This window comes from Salvelinus namaycush, chromosome 32, assembly GCF_016432855.1.
Source record: "Salvelinus namaycush isolate Seneca chromosome 32, SaNama_1.0, whole genome shotgun sequence".
NCBI classification, from domain to species: Eukaryota; Metazoa; Chordata; class Actinopteri; order Salmoniformes; family Salmonidae; genus Salvelinus; species Salvelinus namaycush.
Window position 1 is genome coordinate 25,924,141 of NC_052338.1, and position 27,721 is coordinate 25,951,861.

General features: G+C 42.8%; 1 protein-coding gene across 1 annotated transcript; it reads right to left on the reverse strand.

Annotated features, from left to right (window-relative positions):
- Window positions 1–968: 968 nt before the first annotated feature.
- Window positions 969–22,991, reverse strand: LOC120027470 (pyruvate dehydrogenase (acetyl-transferring) kinase isozyme 2, mitochondrial-like). Its single transcript, XM_038972415.1, has 11 exons — window positions 22,590–22,991; window positions 21,707–21,848; window positions 12,977–13,048; window positions 12,320–12,504; window positions 9,866–9,955; window positions 9,184–9,261; window positions 7,300–7,376; window positions 7,099–7,197; window positions 6,663–6,776; window positions 4,448–4,561; window positions 969–3,699 (listed from the first exon to the last, which is right to left on the reverse strand). The coding sequence occupies exons 1-11, from the start codon at window positions 22,702–22,704 to the stop codon at window positions 3,574–3,576; spliced, it is 1,212 nt and encodes a 403-aa protein (XP_038828343.1). The 5' UTR covers window positions 22,705–22,991; the 3' UTR covers window positions 969–3,573.
- Window positions 22,992–27,721: the final 4,730 nt, after the last annotated feature.

A 27,721-nucleotide genomic window follows, 5' to 3' on the forward strand; every position in this document is an offset into this window, starting at 1 on the left:
TTAAATTAAACCTGACAGTCTGCACAGAGCCAAAACAACAACAAAAAGCTCACTGCATATCTGGTGAAAGGTATAAAACTATTTCTAGAGTGTTGAAAGTTTCCAAGAGCACAGTGTTCTCCATCATTGGCAAATGGAAAAAATATGGAACTACCCAGACTAGAGCTGACCAAACTGATCAACTGGGCAAGAAGGACCTTGGTCAGACAGCACTACAGAGTTCAATGGCTGTGATGGGAGACCCTGCCACCAGGACAGCAGTCTCTACAGCACTTCACCAAGCTGGGCTTTATGGGAGAGTGGCCAGACGGAAGCCACTCCTGAGAAAAAGGCATTTGACAGCACGTGAAAGACAGATCATAAGGCTGAAGGATGATGTGGTCTGATGAGACACATTTATTATTTGGCCTGAATGCAAAGTGCTATGTGTAAAAGAAACCCATCCCTATTGTGAAGCATGGTGGTGGCAGCATCATGCTATGGGGGATGCTTTTCAGTGGCAGGGACTGGGAGACTTAGGAATATACAGGGAACAATGAATGGAGCCAAATACAGGCAAATCACTGAGAACCTGCTTCAGAGTGCAAATAACAGACTGGGGCGAAGATTTATGTACCAACAGGACAATGACCCCAAGCATACAGCCAAAGCAACGATGCAACAGCTTCAGAACAAGTATGTGAAAGTCCGTGAGTGGGCCAGCCAAAGCCCAGACTTGAATCCTATTGAAAATCTTTACAGACATACCCAAGACGACTCAAAGCTGAAATCGCCGCCAAATGTGCTTCTACAATGTATTGAAACAGGGGTGTGAATACCCATGTAAATTAGATTTTTCTGTATTTCATTTTAAATACATTTGCTAAACTTTCTACAAACATGTTTTCACTGTTATCATGGGGTATTGTGTGTAGATGGGAGATGTTTTATTTATTTAATCCATTTTGAATTCAGGCTGTAACACAACAAAATGTGGAATACGTCAAGGGTTATGATTACTTTCTGAAGACACTGTTTTTGTTTGGCACTGGCAGAGGGGCAAACGGCAGAGTGAGAACTACATAAAGAGCTGCATTTTATTGAACAACCTAAAGATGCTTAAAATAAGCAGATAACCACTATTGTTATTCAGTTAGAATTCAATTAGACTGAAATCCTGACATTAGATGGCTGCCCATAACCCAAATAATGTATATTGGTAAATCATCTATTAACGGCAACAATAATAAATGATGTGCAATAATCTCAAATTAGGACTCTGCCCACAGTGTGAGGTCCAATCAGCAACTTCCATTGATAGATAGCTCCTCCCAGGTCGGTTTAATATGACGTCACAGCACTTACGATGATACTTTGAAAAATATGAAATGCCTTCAACATCCTGAGATCGTGTGATTTAAAACCATACATGTTAAAAACCAGAAAGAGAGAAATAAAAGTTGGCACTTCAGTGTTAGTCTCAAACAATTTTTGTTTTGTTTCAATGCACATACAAATATTGACTAGTTACAAATACTTAGCTGTTATTGGATTAAATGTTAGTAAGTGTACATAGTCTTTTATGTGATTTCTTATTGCTAAGGAGTGTAATAATAGTGACTATTTAGTGTATACCAGGAAATGAAATAAATTCATTTTGTAATGACTGCCCCAGTTGACACATCAGAGAATACTCACACTGGGCACCAGTCAAACATTTGATTCAACGCAGTCTTACCGTGTCCCTAATCACAGAAATGTGATAATACTCCCATTTTTTGCTCTCTGGCACACAACGTTATTCAATAAATACTTCATGTATAAAAGACCTAGCCGGCCTCTAAAATGCAATCGTTTTAGTCATTTAAAATTATCATAACAGTATGATAGAAAATGTATCTCAATATTCACATAACTTATACTTAAACTCAGTTGGACTTTGTTTAGAGTAAATGTACTAGATACCTCAATGTCTTCAATATCTATTTTCTGTCTTCATAGGAAACCTTGAATGAATGACCTTTGTTTGAGCTCGTCTTATTCAACAAGTGAGGGTGGAACAAAAAAAATGAGTCACCAAGATTTACAGTTGATTCTACTAAATTCCCTTTAGGTCCCAAAAAACATTGGAGATAAACGTCTGTTTAAACTTCCGAGATTGACAAATATTTGTAAGCAGTAAAAAACAAAAAGTTGAAATGCTCAGAGTTGAAACTATATGGAGTCTACATAGTATGCTGAAAATAACATTTGTTGACCACTATGTACCCATAGAACATCCTGTAGTAGAAGGGTAACCAGAGAAAACCCATCGACTGACAGCATGGCCTTGACATGTTTCTGACTGACACACTATATCTATCTGCGTCCATGGAGCTCAGTGTCCTAGCTGCATACTGTAGCTGTGAGTGAAGAGTTTAGAGAAAACTAGATACACAATCTAAAACGTAGTATCACAGACAGTACTACTGTGATAGTGCGGATTATTTCACTGTATAACCAAATTCAGGCGTTTAATAAATTAAATGATCAGTTACAAACTAAAATGCACCTTTTAAGCAAAATGCTAGTTTTTTACACTGCTTCGGTGTCATAATGTTAAAATAAGTGAGTGAAATGAACACCTGAAACGTGTGGCTAAATGAAACCAAAAGGTGAGATGTGATTGTGAGTAGTTTATGGTCCTGTTTCTGACTGTAACATTCACAAAGTCACTTATTGAATAGAGATCCTGGTATTGAATAGAGATCCTGGTATTGAATAGAGATCCTGGTATTGAATAGAGATCCTGGTATTGAATAGAGATCCTGGTTTTGAATAGAGATCCTGGTATTGAATAGAGATCCTGGTATTGAATAGAGATCCTGGTATTGAATAGAGATCCTGGTATTGAATAGAGATCCTGGTATTGAATAGAGATCCTGGTATTGAATAGAGAACCTGGTATTGAATAGAGATCCTGGTATTGAATAGAGATCCTGGTATTGAATAGAGATCCTGGTATTGAATAGAGAACCTGGTATTGAATAGAGATCCTGGTATTGAATAGAGATCCTGGTATTGAATAGAGATCCTGGTTTTGAATAGAGATCCTGGTATTGAATAGAGATCCTGGTATTGAATAGAGATCCTGGTTTTGAATAGAGATCCTGGTATTGAATAGAGATCCTGGTTTTGAATAGAGATCCTGGTATTGAATAGAGATCCTGGTATTGAATAGAGATCCTGGTATTGAATAGAGATCCTGGTATTGAATAGAGATCCTGGTATTGAATAGAGATCCTGGTTTTGAATAGAGATCCTGGTATTGAACAGAGATCCTGGTATTGAATAGAGATCCTGGTATTGCCATTGAAACGCCTCCAACATGAATGTGTTTTTCCACTTCAAGTGCTGGATGAGAATCTCCATTGCGAAGAATCCAGATATTACACACACACACGGTACAATTGGGTACCTTCTGTTAGTTTCTGATTATGAATCATTCCATTCCTCCTTTCAGTCATCCTCTTCTTTCTTTCCTCCTGCTCCTCCGTTCTTCATATTATCTGAGCTCTCTCTCTCTCTCTCTGTCTGTTTGGTTAACTTGTCCTCTCATCCCAGCTTCTTGGGATCCTTGCTGGGCATGCACCAGTCATCTGCCTCATTGCTCGTCTGGTAACGCCTTATGGCTGACTGGTTGTAAACAGGAAGTCTTTCCACAGACTCTGAGGACAAGGCCTGTTAATGGAGCACAGAGTGGAGTGGTAGGTTAGGTTATATAAGTACAAGGCCTGGTAATGGAGCACAGAGTGGAGTGGTAGGTTAGGTTATATAAGTACAAGGCCTGGTAATGGAGCACAGAGTGGAGTGGTAGGTTAGATTATATTAGTACAAGGACTGGTAATGGAGCACAGAGTGGAGTGGTAGGTTAGATTATATTAGTACAAGGACTGGTAATGGAGCACAGAGTGGAGTGGTAGGTTAGATTATATTAGTACAAGGACTGGTAATGGAGCACAGAGTGGAGTGGTAGGTTAGATTATATTAGTACAAGGACTGGTAATGGAGCACAGAGTGGAGTGGTAGGTTAGGTTATATAAGTACAAGGCCTGGTAATGGAGCACAGAGTGGAGTGGTAGGTTAGATTATATTAGTACAAGGACTGGTAATGGAGCACAGAGTGGAGTGGTAAGTTAGATGATGAGGATATGGTTCTATCACATTCAGATGCATCAGATGGAAGTTATTTAAGTGGGTAATGGAATTACATGAGCATTGGGTACTAGGTAACCATGTTTAACATAACGGTATGTAGGACAGAGGGAAATCTGAGCTTACATTATAACTCTGTGAGCCATACTGTTGCACGTGAACCAATATCGAAAATGAACCTACATACTTCAAAAACACCATCATTGTTTAGATGTAGAACAAGACAACAAGTTAAGACTGTTGAACTAACAAATTCCATGCGTAGAAGTGTTACCTTCAGGTAGATGACAGCTGACGTCCCATATCCCTCCATGGAGTAGAGCTGCAGGTCTCCCTGGAAGTACTTGGCATAGAGACGGGAGATGGGAAGACCGTAGCCAAAACCAGCCTACAGAGAACCAGAGCCAGGGACACAAAGAGTTAAACTCACTCTGAACAATCACAGTACAGTAGTAGACAAAAACTCAGTTACACTTATAACCCAGGGCAATGAATGAACAGTCCAGTTTGTAATTCTGATTATTTACAACCGTGTTCAATACTGTTGGCTCACAGATGACATTTTAGTCAGTATAGACTCGGTTGGGGTTTACATTTTAGCTGAGATAAAATAAACAGCAGGCAATTGAAAAATAAATGTCTCTCTAACATGTGGCCAAACTGCCAAAGTCATAGGCTTAAATCAAGTTATACGGTCTGTTAAACTACACTGCCAGTAGTTTAGGTTAATTGTATACTTTATATAGTATACATTGTATACAGTGCATTCGGAAAGTACTCAGACCCCTTCCCTTCCACATTTTGTTACGTTACAGCCTTATTCTAAAATGGATTAAATAAATAAATGTACTCATTAATCTACACACAATAATAATGACAAAGCGAAAACAGGTTTTTAGAAAATAAAAAACATCAATACCTTATTTAGATAAGTATTCAGACACTTTGCTATGAGGCTCGAAATTGAGCTCAGGTGCATCCTGTTTCCATTGATCAACCTTGAGATGTTTCTACAACTTGATTGGAGTCCACCTGTGGTAAATTCAATTGATTGGACATGATTTGGAAAGGCACACACCTGTCTGTCTATATAAGGTCCCATAGTTGACAGTGCATGTCAGAGCAAAAAGGAAGCAATGAGATCGAAGGAATTGTCCCTAGAGCTCCGAGACAGGATTGTGTCGAGGCACAGATCTGAGGAAGAGTACCAAAACATTTCTGCAGCATTGAAGGTCCCCAAGAACACAGTGGCCTCTATCGTTCTTAAATGGAAGAAGTTTGGAACCACCAAGACTCTTCCTAGAGCTAGCCGCCTGGCCAAACTGAGCAATCGGGGAGGTGACCAAGAACCTGATAGTCACTCTGACAGAGCTCCAGAGTTCCTCTGTGGAGATGGGAGAACCTTCCAGAAGGACAACCAGCTCTGCAGCACTCCACCAATCAGGCCTTTATGGTAGAGTTGCCATACGGAAGGAAGCCACTCCTCAGTAAAAGGTACATGACAGCCCGCTTGGAGTTTGCCAAAAGCAACCTCAGACCATGAGAAACAAGATTTTCTGGTCTGATGAAACCAAGATTGAACTCTTTGGCCTGAATACCAAGTGTTACATCTGGAGGAAATTTGGCACCATCCCTACGGTGAAGCATGGTGGTGGCAGCATCATGCTTTGGGGATGTTTCTCAGCAACAGCGACTGGGATACTAGTTAGGATCAAGAGAAAGATGAACGGAGCAAAGTACAGAGAGATCCTTGATGAAAACCTGCTCCACAGCGCTCAGGACATCAGACTGGGGCGAAGACAATGCAGGATCTGTTTCGGGACAAGTCTCTGAATGTCCTTGAGAGGCCTGAAAATAGCTGTGCAGCGACGCTCCCCATCCAACCTGGCAGAGCTTGAGAGGATCTGCAGAGAAGAATGGGAGAAAATCCCCAAATACAGGTGTGCCAAGCTTATAGCGTCATACCCAAGAAGACTCGAGGCTGTAATCACTGCCAAAGGTGCTTCAACAAAGTACTGAGTAAAGGGTCTGGAGTGGTAGATTAGGTTATATGACTGTGTGTTTGTTTATTCCATGTGTATTCCATGTGTAACTCTGTGTTGTTGTTTGTGTCGCACTGCTTTGCTTTATCTTGGCCAGGTCGCAGTTGTAAATGAGAACTGGTTAAATAAAGGTGAAAAAATAAATAAATAAATAAAACAAAAATGCCTGTTGATGGACCACAGAGTGGGGTAGTAAGCTAGGTTATGAGGATAGGGCTCTATCACAAGCTGGTCACATGATGAGTCTTCCAACATGACCCACATTCAGATGCATCAGATGGATGATATTTAAGTGGGTATTGTGTAGATTGATGACGGAAAAAACTATTTAATATATTTTAGAATAAGGCTGTAACGTAACAAAATGCAGAAAAAGTCAAGGTCTGAATACTTTCCGAATGCACTAGTCAACTATATAGTTTAAATGGCCCCAGGACAGGGTGTTACCAGTGGTGCATTGCGGCTGTTGTCAATATCGACGGGGCTGGGGGCAGTGGAGTACATGTAACTGAACAAACGCTCTATCTTCCTCAGGGGAACTCCGCCTCCTCGATCTGATATCTAGAAACAACAACAACGTTATAGGTCTGTTCCACTCTCGGTTCCAGCCTCTGATCTTCCTGTTGTCTCCCCAAATATCATCATCATTAGGACCTACAGAACAACCATGGGAGGAAATCTATAGTAATACTGTACGTATTCATAGACAAATATACACATTCAACTGTACACACTAGGCTTCTATGTCCCATGGTATTATTTCCAACCTGCATGTGTGGAAGGATGTTGGATGTGCATGCACTACCTTTTGTATGCTGGGAATGTAATGTGTCATGTCTCATTGTGATGGTGGATGGTTAATACTCTCTGAGCCTTTGTTTACCTTGATTGTTAGGTCCTCACTGCCCAGTGAGACTCGGACTTTGACCGGTGGGAGATGCAGGGCCATTTCATGAGTCTCCACTGTTGCTCTCATGGCGTTCTGGAAACAAAACAACCATTGCTTGAGAAAATTACAAAGTAATATGAATCAAATTGAGGTAATATAAATAAAAGTGACATAGTAAGTACATGTTTGGTGTACCTTGAAGAGCTCAAACAGCATGTGGTAGAGATGGGAAGGAACATAGACAATACGAAGAGGCTGGTCAGGACCTTTGGCTGAGGAACACTGAGCATTACTCCAAATGACTCCAAACCAAACATGACTTAGACTTATTGAAAATGTAGAACATACACAACTGAGAATAGAAGTTACTAGAAACCAAAAGCAACTTTCACATTTTATTGCAAATGCATAAACATGCACAACTCAACTCAATAACCACTATCAAATTCATAATTGACTCTTCTGCCAACCTAATCTTGTTACAAGCCACTTCTGATAGCCAGGGCCCAGTTTTTCAAAAGTTATCGTCTATATCGGATAGGATTTAATGCATATAAATAGAATGAATAGAACGGGAGTCCCCATTCAAGTCAACAATTCGTTCCTTCTATTCATTCTATTTTTATGCATTGAATCCTATTCGATAGGCGAAATCCAGACGGATGACTTGAAAAATTGGGCCCTGGGGATGAGGCTACTACCAACCAAACCCATGAACAGACCCCGTTTTCCCTTTTTATGGCTCATTTAACATGGTGACTATTAAATAGCTGAATTTGGGTGAACTGAGGTTTATTATTGAGAGTTGGACTTGGACGCTTCCCTGAGAGAGAAATCTGCCCGGCGACAAGACTGAGCATGTAGCAAGGGTCTTGTTGCTGCTGACTGGTGACAGAAACTGGTGGGGATTGATGGGGATTGATTTGGTGCACATTGACCAAAGGCAAACTATGATGAATCATTAATTCTAAAGTGACTGTCCAACACCCCAATGTAATGTATTAGATGTAGGTGATGCTATTTTATGGCTGGCATGTTTTGAATATTTGGGCACCAAATGACATCTGGATTTGATCTAGTTTAGGCAAAGATGATTATTTGTCATGGTTAGACTTTTGAAGTGGTGCTATTGGCTATTATCCTGTTCATACGACACATATAACCTACACAGGGGCGATACACAGGTATACATTCAATACTTATTGACTTCTATGTAACTGACATGTATGAATGAATGGTTCTCTGTAGACATGGCTGCCTGTGGTTCAAAGTCTGTGTGCCTCAGATACAGAAAACACAATCTCTGAACACCACTAAATATCTCTGAACAACACGTACACAGTCTAGCCTGTGCAAACAAACACACACACATTTAGCAAATTGCGCCCCAAATTGAGTAGACAAAGAGAAATTGAATGCGAGATCAAGAATATCCAACCCACTCGCAGATAAATAAACTTAACTGAAATCTAGCCAAACCTCAAATGACTCACAATGCAAATATGACCTTGCAGATTGTTTCTGTAAACCTAACCTTACATTTAAATGTTGGTCATTTAGCAGACTCTCTTATCCAGAGCAACTTACAGGAGCAATTAGGGTTAAGCGCCTTGCTCAAGGGCACATCAACAGATTGTTCACCTAGTCGGCTTGGGGATTCAGACCAGCGACCTTAAGGTTACTGGCCTAACGCTCTTAACTGCTAGGCTACCAACACCCACTTGCTTTCCAAATTTTACTATTTTGGAAATAGGAGAACTAGAAACAGCTTCAAGCTACTCTGGCCATTCTCCTTTCGATTGGCACAATACGACATGTGACTGCATAATGTTGTATCAAACAGACCTGACTCCAAATAGTATTTGAAATCTTTCAAATACTTTGTGCATTCGATTGAGCCCATCAGCAGTGCCAGCTGGGCTGGTTTGCACTTCTGGGACTATTCTATTGGATCAATTGAGCCAGGCAAGCTCAACCAAGCGCAGCTACTACAGCTCAATCAAGAGCAGCTAAAGTATTTGAAGGGAAACAAATACTACCTGAACCAAGGTCTGTAACCCTGTATAGAATGCGATTTACCGTTGACTTGTGTGATGTCAATCTCTGGCGAGGTCAGGTAGTACTGTTCACAGAGCATCTTGGAGCTATCAAAGGCATCTGGGAACAGACAGACGAAACAAGACTAGGACTGTAGCACACTGACATTCAATCTAGTTACCATAACAACTAAATGTAATAACCGTTACAAAAGCAGAATAATAAACTAGACAAAATTACATGTAGCCACAGGGATAGGTGGAGAATCGTCTGTCTCTGTATCCATTTAAAAATTATTACGTTTACACACATCTTCTACTGTGTTTAAAATTACATGACAATTTATATTCTGTGCAGATCAAGGTGAAAAGGTTGCCTGGCTACCAATCCACATCGCTCTGGCCCAACGCCACGCCCACTAACGTTTTCCTCTCCAAGACGAGTCTGGATTTGCCTCCCTCCTCTGCAACTTCAACTTCAAACCGTTCTGATTGGTCACAGAAACTGATGGGTTGGGCCAGAGCCGGCCTACACGAATCGTGAATTATGTTATTTTGATGTCAGCTCAAACGACTTCTAGGATGACATGTTCAGACATGTTCACAACCACCTACTGTAGCAGTGAGAAAGTTGATGAGATTACTTGTGTAAATCAAGCTTGTTATCTAGGGACTAAGTATAGTGTGTGTTTGTGTGGCATGTTGTAGCTGATGAGGGACAGCACCTTTTACCACCTCCGTCACATCGCAGTCAGGGTCGATGGTGCCAATGTGCTTGGGATGGGCGGGGTTGGCGCTTCCATCAAAGATGAGAGCTGAAGAGGTACATGAAACTCATGTGGTAATAACCACACCTGGATGCCGATTCAAAAACACGTCACAATGGTACTTTTGAGTATGGTATACAGTGCATTCGGAAAGTATTCAGACCCCTTGACATTTTCCACATTTTGTTAGGTTACAGACTTAGTCTAAAATTGCTTAAAGAAAAAAATAATAAATCTAAATAAATACCCCATAATGACAAAGCGAAAACAAATGCATTGCATACGTGTCATGGTTCCTCCGGGCACCAGAGGGCGGCAGAGACGCCCCTAGAGACTTTGTTTGTTACCCAGGTGTTTCTTTTTGTTTCATTATTGCTTCCCCTTTAAGAGAGGTGTGTTTTCTGTTCCCTTTTGTTAGCTCATGGATTTAGTTTCTTGTATGTCTCCCCCGTGTAGTTTGAGTACTAGTGTTTATTGTTTTGGTTTTTGAGTTTCCTGTATTGTTCTGTTTATTTTTTCCAAGTAAAGTCTTTACGTTTTCCCAGGTCACCGTTTCCTGGTCTGGTTCATTCTCTGTTCTTGGGTTCAACATTACCACATTACAATAAGTATTGAGACCCTTTGCTATGAGACTCGAAATTGAGCTCTGGTGCATCCTGTTTCCATTGATCATCCTTGAGATGTTTCTACAACCTGATTGGAGTCCACCTGTGCTAAATTCAATTGATTTGACATGATTTGGAAAGACAGACACCAACAGTTGAGGTCGAAGTAATTGTTCGCTCCGAAACAGGATTGTGCCGAGGCACAGATCTGGGGAAGGGTACCAAAAATTGTCTACAGCATTAAGGTCCCCAAGAACACAGTGGCCTCTATCATTCTTAAATGGAAGAAGTTTGAAACCACCAAGACTCTTCCTAGAGCTAGCCGTCAGGTCAAACTGAGCAATCAGGGGAGAAGGGCCTTGTTCAGGGAGGTGACCAAGAACCCGATGGTCACTCTGACAGAGCTCCAGACTTCTTCTGTGGAGATGGGAGAACCTTCCAGAAGGACAACCATCTCTGCAGCACACTACCAATCAGGTCTTTAAGGTAGAGTGGCCAGACGGAATCCACTCCTCACTGAAAGGCACGACAGCCCGCTTGGAGTTTGCCAAAAGGCACCGAAAGGACTCTCAGACCGTGAGAAACAAGATTCTCTGGTCTGAAGAAACTAAGATTGAACTCTTTGGCCTGAATGCCAAGCGTCACATCTGGAGGAAACCTGGCACCATACCTACGGTGAGGCATGGTGGTGGCATCATCATGCTGTGGGGATGTTTTTCAGCAGCAGGGACTGGGAGACTAGTCAAGATCGAGGAAAAGATTAACAGAGCAAAGTAGAGAGAGATACTTGATGAAAACCTGCTCCAGAGCGCTCAGGACCCAAGACAACAACCCTAAGCACACAGCCAAGTCAACGCAGGAGTGGCTTCGGGACAAGTCTCTTAATGTCCTTGAGTGGCCCAGCCAGAGCCCGGACTTGAACCCGATTGAACATCTCTGGAGAGACCTGAAAATAGCTGTGCAGTGACGGTCCCCATCCAACCAAATACAGGCGTGCCAAGAAGACTCGAGGCTGTAATCGCTGAGTAAAGGGTCTGAATACTTAAGTAAATGTGATATTTCATTATTACATTTAAAAAAAACATTTTTTACATTTGCATACATTTCTAAAAACCTGTTTTTGCTTTGGCATTATGGGGTATTGTGTGTATATTTACGATGGGAAAAAACAATTGAACCCATTTTAGAATAAGGCTGTAACGTAACAAAATGTGGAAAAAGTCAAGGGGTCTGAATACTTTATGAATGCACTGTATATTAATATATTATTATAGTAGTATGGTATACACTGAGTGTACAAAACATTACACCTGCTCTTTCCATGACTAAGACTGATCAGGTGAAAGCTATGATCCCTTATTGATGTCACTTGTTAAATCCACTTTGATCAGTATAGATGAAGGGGAGGAGACAGGTTAAAGGAGGACTCTTAAGCCTTGAGACAATTGAGACATGGATTGCGTATGTGTGCCATTCAGAGGATGAATGGGCAAAACAAAAGATGCCTTTGAATGGGGTATGCCTGGCGCACCGGTTTGAGTTTGTCAAGAACATCAACACTGCTGGGTTTTTCACACTCAACAGTTTCCTGTGTGTATCAAGATAATCCACCACCCAAAGGACATCCAGCCAACTTGACATATTGGAGTCAGCATCCCTGTGGAAGGCTTTCGACACGTTGTAGAGTCCATACCCCAACTAATTGAGGCCGTTGAGGGCAAAAGGGGGGGTGGGGGTGCAACTCAATATTAGGAAGGTGTTCCTAATGCTTTGTACCCTCAGTGTATATTTAGTATTGTATACTGACAGTGCTGGTTCATGATCATGCGTGTGGAGATGCGGCTCATGTAGAAGCGATCCAAGAAGTACTGGACGTTCTGATTGGTCACAGGGTCGGAGCCAAAGGCATCCTTGTACTCCACCACTCCCTGTGCCATGGTGGGAACCACGTTGTTGTGGCGGTTCCTGATGTTCACCAGCGTCTCAGTGAACCTGGGGGGAGACAGGACAGGAAAGGGGGTTTTAAGGCTGGGTCTTAGGTTCACAACTCGGCACATTCCAACACGCTACCCTGAAAGGAACCTAAGGTACGTAGCTGGGTGGACAGATGTCAAACTTCATTCATTCATCATCCAGCCATCCGTTCATCCAGTCATTCACTAACACCTGCAAGGTTGCTACCAACTCAAAACCATCTTTTGCAAAAGCCTGTAAATCATTCTATTCTGTATGCAGTAGAGCCAGAGTTATGGTTGAAGTGTTATCCATCAGATCACATTCCATTCCAGATTAAGATTTATTATTCAGTTAAAGGAAGTAGCTATTAATGGGCTGAGCTTAGAGAAAGACTATCTTTCCTTTCCTGAATTAACTATGACTCAAGTTATCTAATGAGATGTGCTGAACAGTAGCAAGACAAGGCTACTACCTATCTGCTGGATGTGACTTTGTGTAATTGACTTACTTCTTCAGGATCTTTTTATCATCGGGCTCTTTCTCCAGGAAGCCCACTAGCTCCATCAGACTTGTTGCATACCTGTAGGAATACAACACAGAAGACTGGTTAGTTTACACAGGGAAACAATAATACATCAGGCTTTATAGGGCATTCATACAGTGTATTCTTAAAGCAGCCTCCAGTATCTATGTTGCAATAGTCTATGTGCTGGGGGGCTAGGGTCAGTCTGTTATATCTGGGGTAAATCTCCTTTCCTACCTGGTGTCCTGTGTGAATTTACGTATGCTCCCTCTATCTCCCTCTTCCTTCCCTCCCGGAGGACCTGAGCCCCAGGACCATGCCTCAGGACTACCTGGCCTGATGACTCCTGGCTGTCCCCAGTCCACCTGGTCATGCTGCTGCTCCAGTTTCAACTCTTCTGCCTGCGACTAGGGAACCCTGACCTGTTCACCGGACGTACTACCTTGTCCCAGACCTGCTGTTTTCGACTCTCTCTCTCTACCGCACCTGCTGTCATGACCTCTTGGCTATGAAAAGCCAACTGACATTTACTCCTGAGGTGCTGACCTGTTGCACCCTCTACAACCAGTGAATATTATTTGACCCTACTGGTCATCTATGAACGTTTGTACATCTTGAAGAACAATCTGGCCTTAATGGCCATGTACTCTTATAATCTGCACCCGGCACATCCAGAAGAGGACTAGCCACCCCTCAGAGCCTGGTTCCTCTCTAGGTTTCTTCCTAAGTTCCTGCCTTTCTATGGAGTTTTTCCTAGCCACCGTGCTTCTACATCTGCATTGCTTGCTGTTTGGGGTTTAAGGATGGGTTTCTGTATAAGCACTTTGTGACATCTGATGTAAAAAGGGCTTTATAAATACATTTGATTTGATAGAGCATTCATTAAGCATTTATAAGAAATGTGCTTGGAAGTGTAGCAAGACATTTTCTTATGAATGAATGATTTCTGAAGTATCTAGAAGCATAATAAAGGTTATATTAATGCTTCAAGTTTCCTTCAAAGTGGGGCCAAAATAAAGGTCTTCATTGAATTCTGCCCTGAGAATGTGGCCAATAGAAGCCAAAAACCAGGGCAAAGATCACTTCTTTCATTCAGCTAATCACTTTGGACTGTTCCGTTCCTCGTTGACTCCTGGAGTTCCTCGTTGACTCCTGGAGTTCCCCGTTGACTCCTGGAGTTCCCCGTTGACTCCTGGAGTTCCCCGTTGACTCCTGGAGTTCCCCGTTGACTCCTGGAGTTCCCCGTTGACTCCTGGAGTTCCTCGTTGACTCCTGGAGTTCCACTGTTGGAAATCTCAGAATTCTATTTGGGAACGGCCTCTGACTCTCTTGTGGTGACCATGGAAACCACAGGGTGTGTTTATACATGCTATAATAACTAGGGCTACTATCTCCTACTGGAGATAGGGTGTCATTTGGGAAGCGCAGACTAGGCCTATTCCCTATATAGTGCACTACTTTTGACAAGAGCCATGTGGGTCCTGGTCAAAAGTAGTGCACTATGTAGGGAATAGGGTGCCATTTGGGACTAACAATAAGTTATTGCCCTATTTCAGAGGTTCAACTTTGCTGTACTTGACATGCCATTACATAGTAGCTAGCTGATGGTTTTACCCATCTAGGAAATAGACAAATTCAATTCTCGAAAGTGGTGAAGTAAAATATCATAGATATCACTAGCACTAAGCACCATTTATTTTGGGAAAGTATGTTGTTTCAATAAGAGAACATAATTGCAAGTAACGATTTTTCCAAATGACAAATCCCTCTGACTGTCACTCACTCACTCACTCACTAATACAGACTTGATGCACATTGTCCATCATCCCAGAAAACCTAGACCCACTCCAATTTGCATACCGCCCCAACTTATCCACAGATGACGCAATCTCTATGGCACTCCACAAGCCCTTTCCCACCTGGACAAAAGGAACACCTAAGTGAGAATGCTGTTCATTGACTACAGCTCAGAGTTCAACACCATAGTGCCCTCAAAGCTCATCACTAAGCTTGGGACCCTGGGACAAAATACCTCCCTCTGCAACTGGATCTTGGACTTCCCGACGGGCCGCCCCCCCCAGGTGGTAAGGGTAGGCAACAACACATCTGCCACGCTGATCCTCAACACGGGGTCCCCTCAGGGGTTCGTGCTTAGTCCCCTTCTGTACTCCCTGTTCACCCATGACTGCGTGGCCAAGTACGACTCCAACACCATCATTAAGTTTGCTGACGACACAACAGTGGTAGGCCTGATCACCAACAACATTGAGACAGCCTATAGGGAGGAGGTCAGAGACCTGGCAGTGTAAGGCCAGGACAACAACCTCTCCCTCAATGTGAGCAAGACAAAGGAGATGTTCATGGACTATAGAAAAAGGAGGGCAGAGCATGCCATTTTTCATGGCGGCTACACTTCTGATAACCCGGTCTCACACGCCCCCTGTTCCACTGTGATGATACATGACAATGTTCCAGGCCACATTGTCTGTCTGTACACATGTACAGCCTACCTGACAGACAGAGATACGAGACAGACAGCTGGCACCCTGCCGTGTATGCTGCAGGCTATACACTCATACCTCTCACTGGGCCAGAGTAGTTCAGTAAGATAGTCTACATGCTGGTATGGCCGGCAGGATAATAACATCCTACAGAGTCTGTTGGAATAGGCAATATCACCTACAGTATATGGTTGTTCAAGATAAGGCATTTATATATATATTTCAGACTAGCGCAGAGAGCAGTGCTTGAATTGGGAAGGAGCTCACCGGAACCTCAAATGTTCTACAGCTTGAGTTCCTGCCCCACTTAAAGAATATTAGCTCAAAAGTATTGTGGAGTTCCTGCACCTAAATTAAAACTGAACCGTCATCCAAAATGAGTACTGGCACCTATTTAAGTCCAATTCAAGCACTGGCAGAGAGCAATGATCAAGTTCAATAATCAATATCAACAAATGTGAGGTGAAAGGAGTCTAGCTAGCTGGAGAATACTTCAACAGAGCGACCCATTTCCTCTGGCACAACAAACAGTGAACATCAACACCATCTTAATCTCTAGCCTGCAGCTCACCTCCAAGGTAACCTAGACTGGTCCCAGATCTACAGATAATGGACATGAGGGACACAAAGCATATTGAAAGCAGGTGCTTCCACACAGGGGTGGTTCCTGAATTAATAAAGCAATTAACATCCCATCATGCTTAGGGTCATGTATAAAAATGCTGGGCAGGCCATAGGGCACTGAATAGTTTGATGAGCATGAAAATGATGTAAACCATATGCCATGGCCGTCTCAGTCACCAGATCTCAACCCAATTGAACACTTATGGAAAATTCTGGAGTGGCGCCTGAGACAGCGTTTTCCAGCACCATCAACAAAACACCAAATGATGAGATTTATCTTGGAAAAATGGTGTCCCATCCCTCCAATAGAGTTCCAGACACTTGTAGAATATAATAGCTAATGTACCTGCTCTGTAGTAACTGTAGTGAGGGGTGTTATAACATTACTGTACCTGCTCTGTAGTAACTGTAGTGAGGGGTGTTATAACGTTACTGTACCTGCTCTGTAGTAAATGTAGTGAGGGGTGTTATAACGTTACTGTACCTGCTCTGTAGTAACTGTAGTGAGGGGTGTTATAACATTACTGTACCTGCTCTGTAGTAACTGTAGTGAGAGGTGTTATAACGTTACTGTACCTGCTCTGTAGTAACTGTAGCGAGGGGTGTTATAACGTTACTGTACCTGCTCTGTAGTAACGGTAGTGAGGGGTGTTATAACGTTACTGTACCTGCTCTATAGTAACTGTAGTGAGGGGTGTTATAACGTTATTGTACCAGCTCTGTAGTAACTGTAGTGAGGGGTGTTATAACGTTACTGTACCAGCTCTGTAGTAACTGTAGTGAGGGGTGTTATAACGTTACTGTACCTGCTCTGTAGTAACGGTAGTGAGGGGTGTTATAACGTTACAGTACCTGCTCTGTAGTAACTGTAGTGAGGGGTGTTATAACGTTACTGTACCTGCTCTGTAGTAACTGTAGTGAGGGGTGTTATAACGTTACAGTACCTGCTCTGTAGTAACTGTAGTGAGGGGTGTTATAACGTTACTGTACTTGCTCTGTAGTAACTGTAGCGAGGGGTGTTATAACGTTACTGTACCTGCTCTGTAGTAACTGTAGCGAGGGGTGTTATACCATTACTGTACCAGCTCTGTAGTAACTGTAGCGAGGGGTGTTATAACATTACTGTACCTGCTCTGTAGTAACTGTAGCGAGGGGTGTTATAACGTTACTGTACCTGCTCTGTAGTAACGGTAGTGAGGGGTGTTATAACGTTACTGTACCTGCTCTGTAGTAACTGTAGTGAGGGGTGTTATAACTTTACTGTACCTGCTCTGTAGTAACTGTAGCGAGGGGTGTTATACCGTTACTGTACCTGCTCTGTAGTAACGGTAGTGAGGGGTGTTATAACATTACTGTACCTGCTCTGTAGTAACTGTAGTGAGGGGTGCTATAACGTTATTGTACCAGCTCTGTAGTAACTGTAGTGAGGGGTGTTATAACGTTACTGTACCTGCTCTGTAGTAACTGTAGTGAGGGGTGTTATAACGTTACTGTACCTGCTCTGTAGTAACTGTAGTGAGGGGTGTTATAACATTACTGTACCTGCTCTGTAGTAACTGTAGTGAGGGGTGTTATAACGTTACTGTACCTGCTCTGTAGTAACTGTAGCGAGGGGTATTATAACGTTACTGTACCTGCTCTGTAGTAACGGTAGTGAGGGGTGTTATAACGTTACTGTACCTGCTCTGTAGTAACTGTAGTGTGGGGTGTTATAACGTTATTGTACCAGCTCTGTAGTAACTGTAGTGAGGGGTGTTATAACGTTACTGTACCTGCTCTGTAGTAACTGTAGCGAGGGGTGTTATAACGTTACTGTACCTGCTCTGTAGTAACTGTAGTGAGGGGTGTTATAACGTTACTGTACCTGCTCTGTAGTAACGGTAGCGAGGGGTGTTATAACGTTACTGTACCTGCTCTGTAGTAACTGTAGTGAGGGGTGTTATAACGTTACTGTACCTGCTCTGTAGTAAATGTAGTGAGGGGTGTTATAACGTTACTGTACCTGCTCTGTAGTAACTGTAGTGAGGGGTGTTATAACATTACTGTACCTGCTCTGTAGTAACTGTAGTGAGGGGTGTTATAACGTTACTGTACCTGCTCTGTAGTAACTGTAGCGAGGGGTATTATAACGTTACTGTACCTGCTCTGTAGTAACGGTAGTGAGGGGTGTTATAACGTTACTGTACCTGCTCTGTAGTAACTGTAGTGTGGGGTGTTATAACGTTATTGTACCAGCTCTGTAGTAACTGTAGTGAGGGGTGTTATAACGTTACTGTACCTGCTCTGTAGTAACTGTAGTGAGGGGTGTTATACCGTTACTGTACCAGCTCTGTAGTAACTGTAGTGAGGGGTGTTATAACGTTACTGTACCTGCTCTGTAGTAACGGTAGTGAGGGGTGTTATAACGTTATTGTACCAGCTCTGTAGTAACTGTAGTGAGGGGTGTTATAACGTTACTGTACCTGCTCTGTAGTAACTGTAGTGAGGGGTGTTATAACGTTACTGTACCTGCTCTGTAGTAACGGTAGTGAGGGGTGTTATAACATTACTGTACCTGCTCTGTAGTAACTGTAGTGAGGGGTGCTATAACGTTATTGTACCAGCTCTGTAGTAACTGTAGTGAGGGGTGTTATAACGTTACTGTACCTGCTCTGTAGTAACTGTAGCGAGGGGTGTTATAACGTTACTGTACCTGCTCTGTAGTAACGGTAGTGAGGGATGTTATAACATTACTGTACCTGCTCTGTAGTAACTGTAGTGAGGGGTGCTATAATGTTATTGTACCTGCTCTGTAGTAACTGTAGCGAGGGGTGTTATAACGTTACTGTACCTGCTCTGTAGTAACGGTAGTGAGGGGTGTTATAACATTACTGTACCTGCTCTGTAGTAACTGTAGTGAGGGGTGTTATAACATTACTGTACCTGCTCTGTAGTAACTGTAGTGAGGGGTGTTATAACGTTACTGTACCTGCTCTGTAGTAACTGTAGTGAGGGGTGTTATAACGTTACAGTACCTGCTCTGTAGTAACTGTAGTGAGGGGTGTTATAACGTTACTGTACTTGCTCTGTAGTAACTGTAGCGAGGGGTGTTATAACGTTACTGTACCTGCTCTGTAGTAACTGTAGCGAGGGGTGTTATACCATTACTGTACCAGCTCTGTAGTAACTGTAGCGAGGGGTGTTATAACATTACTGTACCTGCTCTGTAGTAACTGTAGCGAGGGGTGTTATAACGTTACTGTACCTGCTCTGTAGTAACGGTAGTGAGGGGTGTTATAACGTTACTGTACCTGCTCTGTAGTAACTGTAGTGAGGGGTGTTATAACATTACTGTACCTGCTCTGTAGTAACTGTAGTGAGGGGTGTTATAACTTTACTGTACCTGCTCTGTAGTAACTGTAGCGAGGGGTGTTATACCGTTACTGTACCTGCTCTGTAGTAACGGTAGTGAGGGGTGTTATAACATTACTGTACCTGCTCTGTAGTAACTGTAGTGAGGGGTGCTATAACGTTATTGTACCAGCTCTGTAGTAACTGTAGTGAGGGGTGTTATAACGTTACTGTACCTGCTCTGTAGTAACTGTAGTGAGGGGTGTTATAACGTTACTGTACCTGCTCTGTAGTAAATGTAGTGAGGGGTGTTATAACGTTACTGTACCTGCTCTGTAGTAACTGTAGTGAGGGGTGTTATAACGTTACTGTACCTGCTCTGTAGTAACTGTAGCGAGGGGTGTTATAACGTTACTGTACCTGCTCTGTAGTAACTGTAGCGAGGGGTGTTATAACGTTACTGTACCTGCTCTGTAGTAACTGTAGCGAGGGGTGTTATAACGTTACTGTACCTGCTCTGTAGTAACTGTAGTGAGGGGTGTTATAACGTTACTGTACCTGCTCTGTAGTAACGGTAGCGAGGGGTGTTATAACGTTACTGTACCTGCTCTGTAGTAACTGTAGTGAGGGGTGTTATAACGTTACTGTACCTGCTCTGTAGTAAATGTAGTGAGGGGTGTTATAACGTTACTGTACCTGCTCTGTAGTAACTGTAGTGAGGGGTGTTATAACATTACTGTACCTGCTCTGTAGTAACTGTAGTGAGGGGTGTTATAACGTTACTGTACCTGCTCTGTAGTAACTGTAGCGAGGGGTGTTATAACGTTACTGTACCTGCTCTGTAGTAACGGTAGTGAGGGGTGTTATAACGTTACTGTACCTGCTCTGTAGTAACTGTAGTGAGGGGTGTTATAACGTTATTGTACCAGCTCTGTAGTAACTGTAGTGAGGGGTGTTATAACGTTACTGTACCTGCTCTGTAGTAACTGTAGTGAGGGGTGTTATACCGTTACTGTACCAGCTCTGTAGTAACTGTAGTGAGGGGTGTTATAACGTTACTGTACCTGCTCTGTAGTAACGGTAGTGAGGGGTGTTATAACGTTACTGTACCTGCTCTGTAGTAACTGTAGTGAGGGGTGTTATAACGTTACTGTACCTGCTCTGTAGTAACTGTAGCGAGGGGTGTTATAACGTTACTGTACCTGCTCTGTAGTAACTGTAGTGAGGGGTGTTATAACGTTACTGTACCTGCTCTGTAGTAACGGTAGCGAGGGGTGTTATAACGTTACTGTACCTGCTCTGTAGTAACTGTAGTGAGGGGTGTTATAACGTTACTGTACCTGCTCTGTAGTAACTGTAGCGAGGGGTGTTATAACGTTACTGTACCTGCTCTGTAGTAAATGTAGTGAGGGGTGTTATAACGTTACTGTACCTGCTCTGTAGTAATTGTAGTGAGGGGTGTTATAACGTTACAGTACCTGCTCTGTAGTAACTGTAGTGAGGGGTGTTATAACGTTACTGTACCTGCTCTGTAGTAACGGTAGTGAGGGGTGTTATAACGTTACTGTACCTGCTCTGTAGTAACTGTAGTGAGGGGTGTTATAACGTTACTGTACCTGCTCTGTAGTAACTGTAGTGAGGGGTGTTATAACTTTACTGTACCTGCTCTGTAGTAACTGTAGCGAGGGGTGTTATACCGTTACTGTACCTGCTCTGTAGTAACTGTAGTGAGGGGTGTTATAACGTTACTGTACCTGCTCTGTAGTAACTGTAGTGAGGGGTGCTATAACGTTATTGTACCTGCTCTGTAGTAACTGTAGTGAGGGGTGTTATAACGTTACTCTACCTGCTCTGTAGTAACTGTAGCGAGGGGTGTTATAACGTTACTGTACCTGCTCTGTAGTAACTGTAGTGAGGGGTGTTATAACGTTACTGTACCTGCTCTGTAGTAACTGTAGTGAGGGGTGTTATAACTTTACTGTACCTGCTCTGTAGTAACTGTAGCGAGGGGTGTTATACCGTTACTGTACCTGCTCTGTAGTAACTGTAGCGAGGGGTGTTATAACGTTACTGTACCTGCTCTGTAGTAACTGTAGCGAGGGGTGTTATAACGTTACTGTACCTGCTCTGTAGTAACGGTAGTGAGGGGTGTTATAACGTTACTGTACCTGCTCTGTAGTAACTGTAGTGAGGGGTGTTATACCGTTACTGTACCTGCTCTGTAGTAACTGTAGTGAGGGGTGTTATAACGTTACAGTACCAGCTCTGTAGTAACTGTAGTGAGGGGGTGCTGAGAAGCTTGTCAGGGAGGAAGTCAATCTCCTTCATGATGTTGGCCAGCCGGACAGGAAGCTCCTGACGAAGGAACACAAAGGACGTCTTCTCACAGGCATTGGCCGAGCCTGTAGTCACATGACAACACATCTGCGTTGTACTGATTGGGGGTACACCGTAGCAAAATGTTATGCAATGGAAAACAAGCGTTGGTTCTCATTGGACCAGTTCAGGTAGTCCCTCCCCGTTTCAGTCCCAGGGATAGGATACTGACTGGAAATCACAAGACAGGAGGTCATACAGTACATGTACTGTTGTGTAAATGTTTAAGACAATGTCAAGACCTTGAAATGGTTTGTTTTGGCAGCTGTATTATGTCATGTTTTCACCCAAGAACATGGGTCAAGTGCTATCTAAGAGTAAAGCATGAACCGGGTATTCATTTATCTTATTTCTTTGCTTTAATCCAAACCATCCCATCATTAGGGGTTTGATACAATTTCAAAGTATGTACATTTTGAACTACCGTATTGCAGTCATTCTTTAATTTCAGGTGTCAGGGTAAAAGGGAAATACAATGGGAATCCCAGTCTGATTAGGCAGCTGCATCTATTTAGAGCAGTAACATGATAAGGAAGAATAGAGCTGGAAGAATGTTAATCAAAGCTTCAGCAGAGAGTTCATCTGTGATCAGGGAGCACATACTGTACAGTACACTGGTCAGTGACAGCAGTGAATGCACCACAACAAACATTCTAGCTACTTTGATAAATGCAACCAGTGGTACTTGTTGTACTATGGATTCAGAATAAACGTAGACAGTATTATTGTTCAGCCGTGTTATTGACAGGACAGGGATGAAAACTTACCAAAGTCTATGAATTGTTTCATTGACAGCGGCGAAGGTGAGAACTTGGAAAACCGATCCACTAGTGCTTGTTTGGGTAAGGAGCTGTTCCTTAGCAAAAATTGCGTGAACTTCATGGTTGCAACAAATTCAAATTGAAGTCCCTAGACAGTCGGATTGTTGTGTCAGGCCAGGGTGCCCTTTCTTGTCATCAGCAGCAAGCTCCAGTCTCGCAGACGTTGAAGAAGCTTGCTAACGTTAGCTAGTTGACCAATGCTAGCCACCAAGGGCAATATTAAGGCGTTAAATTGACATATTCAAAACCATTTACAATGAAACACAATACATTTCCCGAACAGTGCCCAATGTCTTTTCATCTCATAAACGCTCAATAAGCTACTTACAATATTTCAGAAATCACGAACGCTCCTCCCAAAACCGACCTCTATATTGTTATTGAGGTTTGGATTTGATTGGCATTGACTTTGACCAATGAAAGAGCACCATGCTGGTTTTGGGGCGGGATTTGATCTGTTTTGATCTTAAATAATTGCCCCAACGCATCTCAGAAATAAATAAGCATGTGCAAACAGAAAAACCATCAAATCCAATTTACGTATTAATTATGATATTATATACCGGTATATATATAAAAATGATTGGGAAATAAATCTAAATCTGATACCCCAGCCGTGTCGCCGTACACTTCTCTAAATGGCCTGTAGATGACGACATTGTAACAGCTAAAGTTAATTCAAGGCGGCACATTGCACTGATAGGTGGAATTTCCTCCTCTCTTCCTGAGGGATGCTGCATCATGCACATGTTTCATCTTTTATTTAGGTCATCTGACGCGAATATGCTTGATTTTAGCCAATGACAGTAATATCATCTGAACTGAAACGACCTCTTTTCACCATACATCCGAGGTTTGTTGGTTAAATATCATTAGAGGAGGATAAATAATGTGGTGATTTGCCGGGGGTGTAGCAGCCGCGTGATACAGCATCTTTCTTTGCAAGTGACACATCATCATCAGCATCCATAGGGAAAGAGAGATCAGGTATGACAAGTCTTTACGAGGAAATATAATGATTTATTGCATACATTTGTAGCATGTGTGTCATTTGTGCTCGTGTAATTGCTATTTTGCTGGGTGTTTCTCTGTATGGCTTTGGATCGTGGGAAGAAGAGGCGCATTGAAAAATGACGTAACGTGAATTGCTAATAATACCCAATTTATCATTACCTATACGTGGTGTGTTAAAGGGGAAAACGCAATTTTCTCCACTCCTAATGGGTACAGTAGTGGCATCTTATGCATCTTATGCATTGCCAATTGCTACCAACTGCGTCTGTTCATTTGAATTGTATTGTTTTGGGTGTATTTCAATAAAGTGTTTCTTTATTTTATCCTCCACATTTGTTCATTACCTATTTTATTCGGCTGTATTTCCTCCTGTTTGCGTAGCCCAGCAGGATTCTCAATGATGCTATTTACATCACACAACTGTACTACAATAAATACATTGCTTGCAGTTGGAAGTGTTTCAGCTCCAAACCTGGCAGTTGTGGGAGTATCAACTTGATACGCCTTCCTTATGGTGTCATTGTCCTTTTACTACAATTCAATATTCAGATTTTGAATTGTTACCAAATTAGCCAACCCTTGCCCTTGCATTGGTGGTGCCTTCAGGTGAAGTATGATTATTTGGTATTGACCCTACCACAATACATTGATAGGGAGATGCAGGTAGATGATGGACTTATTTATTCCCTGAATTGTTATGGATTATGGATCATGTTACAGGCCAAACAGGAAGGAACTTAATGACCCAGGGCCACACCCAGTAGCAGTTCTCTAGTGTTGAAGGTACATTGCATCCTTGTGTGACATTCCTTTTTCCCCAGCTCAGTAGGAAACAATGGCGGACAAAAGTGACATAAAAGCCGAGCTAGAGCGCAAAAAGCAGCGCCTAGCTCAGATCAGGGAGGAGAAAAAGAGGAAGGAGGAGGAAAGGAAAAAGAAAGAGGTAAGATGGGAAAAAAAGTGAGTAGACACACTCTGTCATGCTCATCCCTGTCTGTCCGACTTGAGCTGAGCCATAGACCTCATGCTAATATCCTATTACAAAGCTAATATACTACATGTGTGTGTGTGTGTATGTGTATGTGTGTGTGTATACCTGCCGGGGCAGTAGGTAGCCTAGTGGTTAGCGCATTGGACTAGTAACTGAACGGTTGCAAGATCAAATCCCCGAACTGACAAGGTAGAAATCTGTCGTTCTGCCCCTGAACAAGGCAGTTTTAACCCACTAGGCCGTCATTGAAAATAAGAATTTATTCTTAACTGCCTTGCCGAGTTAAAAAAAGGTAAAATAAAAATATACACCACCTGCTCTTTCCATGACAGACTGACCAGGTGAATCCAGGTAAAAGCTATGAACCCTTATTGATGTCACTTGTTAAATCCACTTCAATCAGTGTAGATGAAGGGGAGGAGACAGGTTCAATAATGATTTTTAAGCCTTGAGACAATTGAGACATGGATTGTGTATGTTTGCCATTCAGAGGGTGAATGGGCGAGAAAATAGATTTAAGTGCCTTTGATAGGGGTATGGTAGTAGGTGCCAGGTGCACCGGTTTGTGTCAAGAACTGCAATGCTGCTGGGTTTTTCACACTCAACAGTTTCTCGTTTGTATCAAGAATGGTCCACCACCCAAAGGACATCCAGCCAACTTGACACAAATGTGGGAAGCATTGGAGTCAACATGGGCCAGCATCCCTGTGGAACGCTTTCGACACCTTGTAGAGTCTATGCCCTGACGAATTGAGGCTGTTCTGAGGGCAAAAGGGTGTGTGTAACTCAATATTAGGAAGGTGTTCCTAATGTTTGGTATACTCAAGAGTATGTGTGTGTGTGTGTACAGACAGAGACGCAGCAGAAGGCTGAAGCTGCCCCAGTGGACTCCGACTTGGACCGGAAGCGCAGAGAGACTGAGGCCCTTCTACAGAGCATCGGCATCTCCCCAGAACCTCCACTTGGTACACAGACACACACACTGCACAACTCAAATTAGTTAGGGATGAGCTCCTCAAACAAAGCTACAGTTAGCGTTTCTGTAAGGCAGAAACCATAGAAATGAGAATGAATAGAAAGGGCATTTCCATTCAACTCAATGATGTCATAATGGGTAGACTGGCAGCCATTTTGAGTGTACCCATGCCAGGAAGTAAAATCAAGACGTTTACCCTTGAATCTGTGCTGTGATTTGTTGAGTCAACTCAACTGAAATGACAAAAAATACATTCCATTTCATGAGCCACATCAGTTAGCATCATTTGAATGAACATTCTACATTACCATGGCAATCTAGCATCAGTTGATGCAGTATAACATTCCAAAAATTATTGGAAATGTTATACTGTGGAAATGATTGCGTCACAATACCAGGCAGCCATTGCGAGTGTATTCATGAATTTACGAGTTAATTACCAGCGTTAGAGCTTACAAGTCCGTTCTATTCATTCTTATTCCTATGGCAGAAACCGTCATCATATAAACTCAGCAAAAAAAGAAACGTCCCTTTTTCAGGACCCTGTTTTTCAAAGATAATTCATAATAATCCAAATAACTTCAGAGATCTTAATTGTAAAGGGTTTAAACACTGTTTCCCATGTTTGTTCAATGAACCATGAACAATGAATGAACATGCACCTGTGGAACGGTCGTTAAGACACTAACAGCTTACAGACAGTAGGCAATTAAGGTCACAGTTATGAAAGGACACTAAAGAGGCCTTTCTACTGACTCTGAAAAACATCAAAAGAAAGATGCCCAGGGTCCCTGCTGCTCATCTGCGTGAACGTGCCTTAGGCATGCTGCAAGGAGGCATGAGGACTGCAGATGTGGCCAGGGCAATAAATTGCAATGTCCGTACTGTGAGACGCCTAAGACAGCGCTACAGGGAGACAGGACGGACAGTTGATCATCCTCGCAGTGGCAGATCACGTGTAACAAAACCTGCACAGGATCGGTACATCTGACCATCACACCTGCGGGACAGGTACAGGATGGCAACAACAACTGCCCGAGTTACACCAGGAACGCACAATCCCTCCATCAGTGCTCAGACTGTCCGCAATAGGCTGAGAGAGGCTGGACTGAGAGTTTGTAGGCCTGTTGTAAGGCCGGTCCTCACCAGACATCACCGGCAACAACGTCGCCTATGGGCACAAACCCACCGTCGCTGGACCAGACAGGACTGGCAAAAAGTGCTCTTCACTGACGAGTTGCGGTATTGTTTCACCAGGGGTGGTGGTCGGATTCGCGTTTATCGTCAAAAGAATGAGCGTTACACCGAAGCCTGTACTCTGGAGCGGGATCGATTTGGAGGTGGAGGGTCCGTCATGGTCTGGGGTGGTGTCTCACAGCATCATCAGACTGAGCTTGTTGTCATTGCAGGCAATCTCAACGCTGTGCGTTACAGGGAAGACATCCTCCTCCCTCATGTGGTACCCTTCCTGCAGGCACATCCTGACATGACCCTCCAGCATGACAATGCCACCATCCATATTGCTCGTTCTGTGCGTGATTTAACTGCAAGACAGGAATGTCAGTGTTCTTCCATAGCCAGCAAAGAGCCCGGATTTCAATCCCATTGAGCAGGTCTGGGACCTGTTGGATCGAAGGGTGAAGGCTAGGGCCATTCCCCCCAGAAATGTCCGGGGACTTGCAGGTGCCTTGGTGGAAGAGTGGGGTAACATCTCACAGCAAGAACTGGCAAATCTGGTGCAGTCCATGAGGAGGAGATGCACTGCAGTACTTAAAGCAGCTGGTTGCCACGCCAGATACTGACGGTTACTTTTGATTTTGACCCCCCCTTTGTTCAGGGACACATTATTCCATTTCTGTTAGTCACATGTCTGTGGAACTTGTTCAGTTTATGTCTCAGTTGTTGAATCTTGTTATGTTCATACAAATATTTACACATGTTAAGTTTGCTGAAAATGAACACAGTTGACAGTGAGAGGACCTTTCTTTTTTTGCTGAGTTTATATGGTGAGCTGTAATGGAACAAACATACACTACCGTTCAAAAGTATGGGGTCACTTAGAAATGTCCTTGTTTTTGAAAGAAAAGCACATTTTTT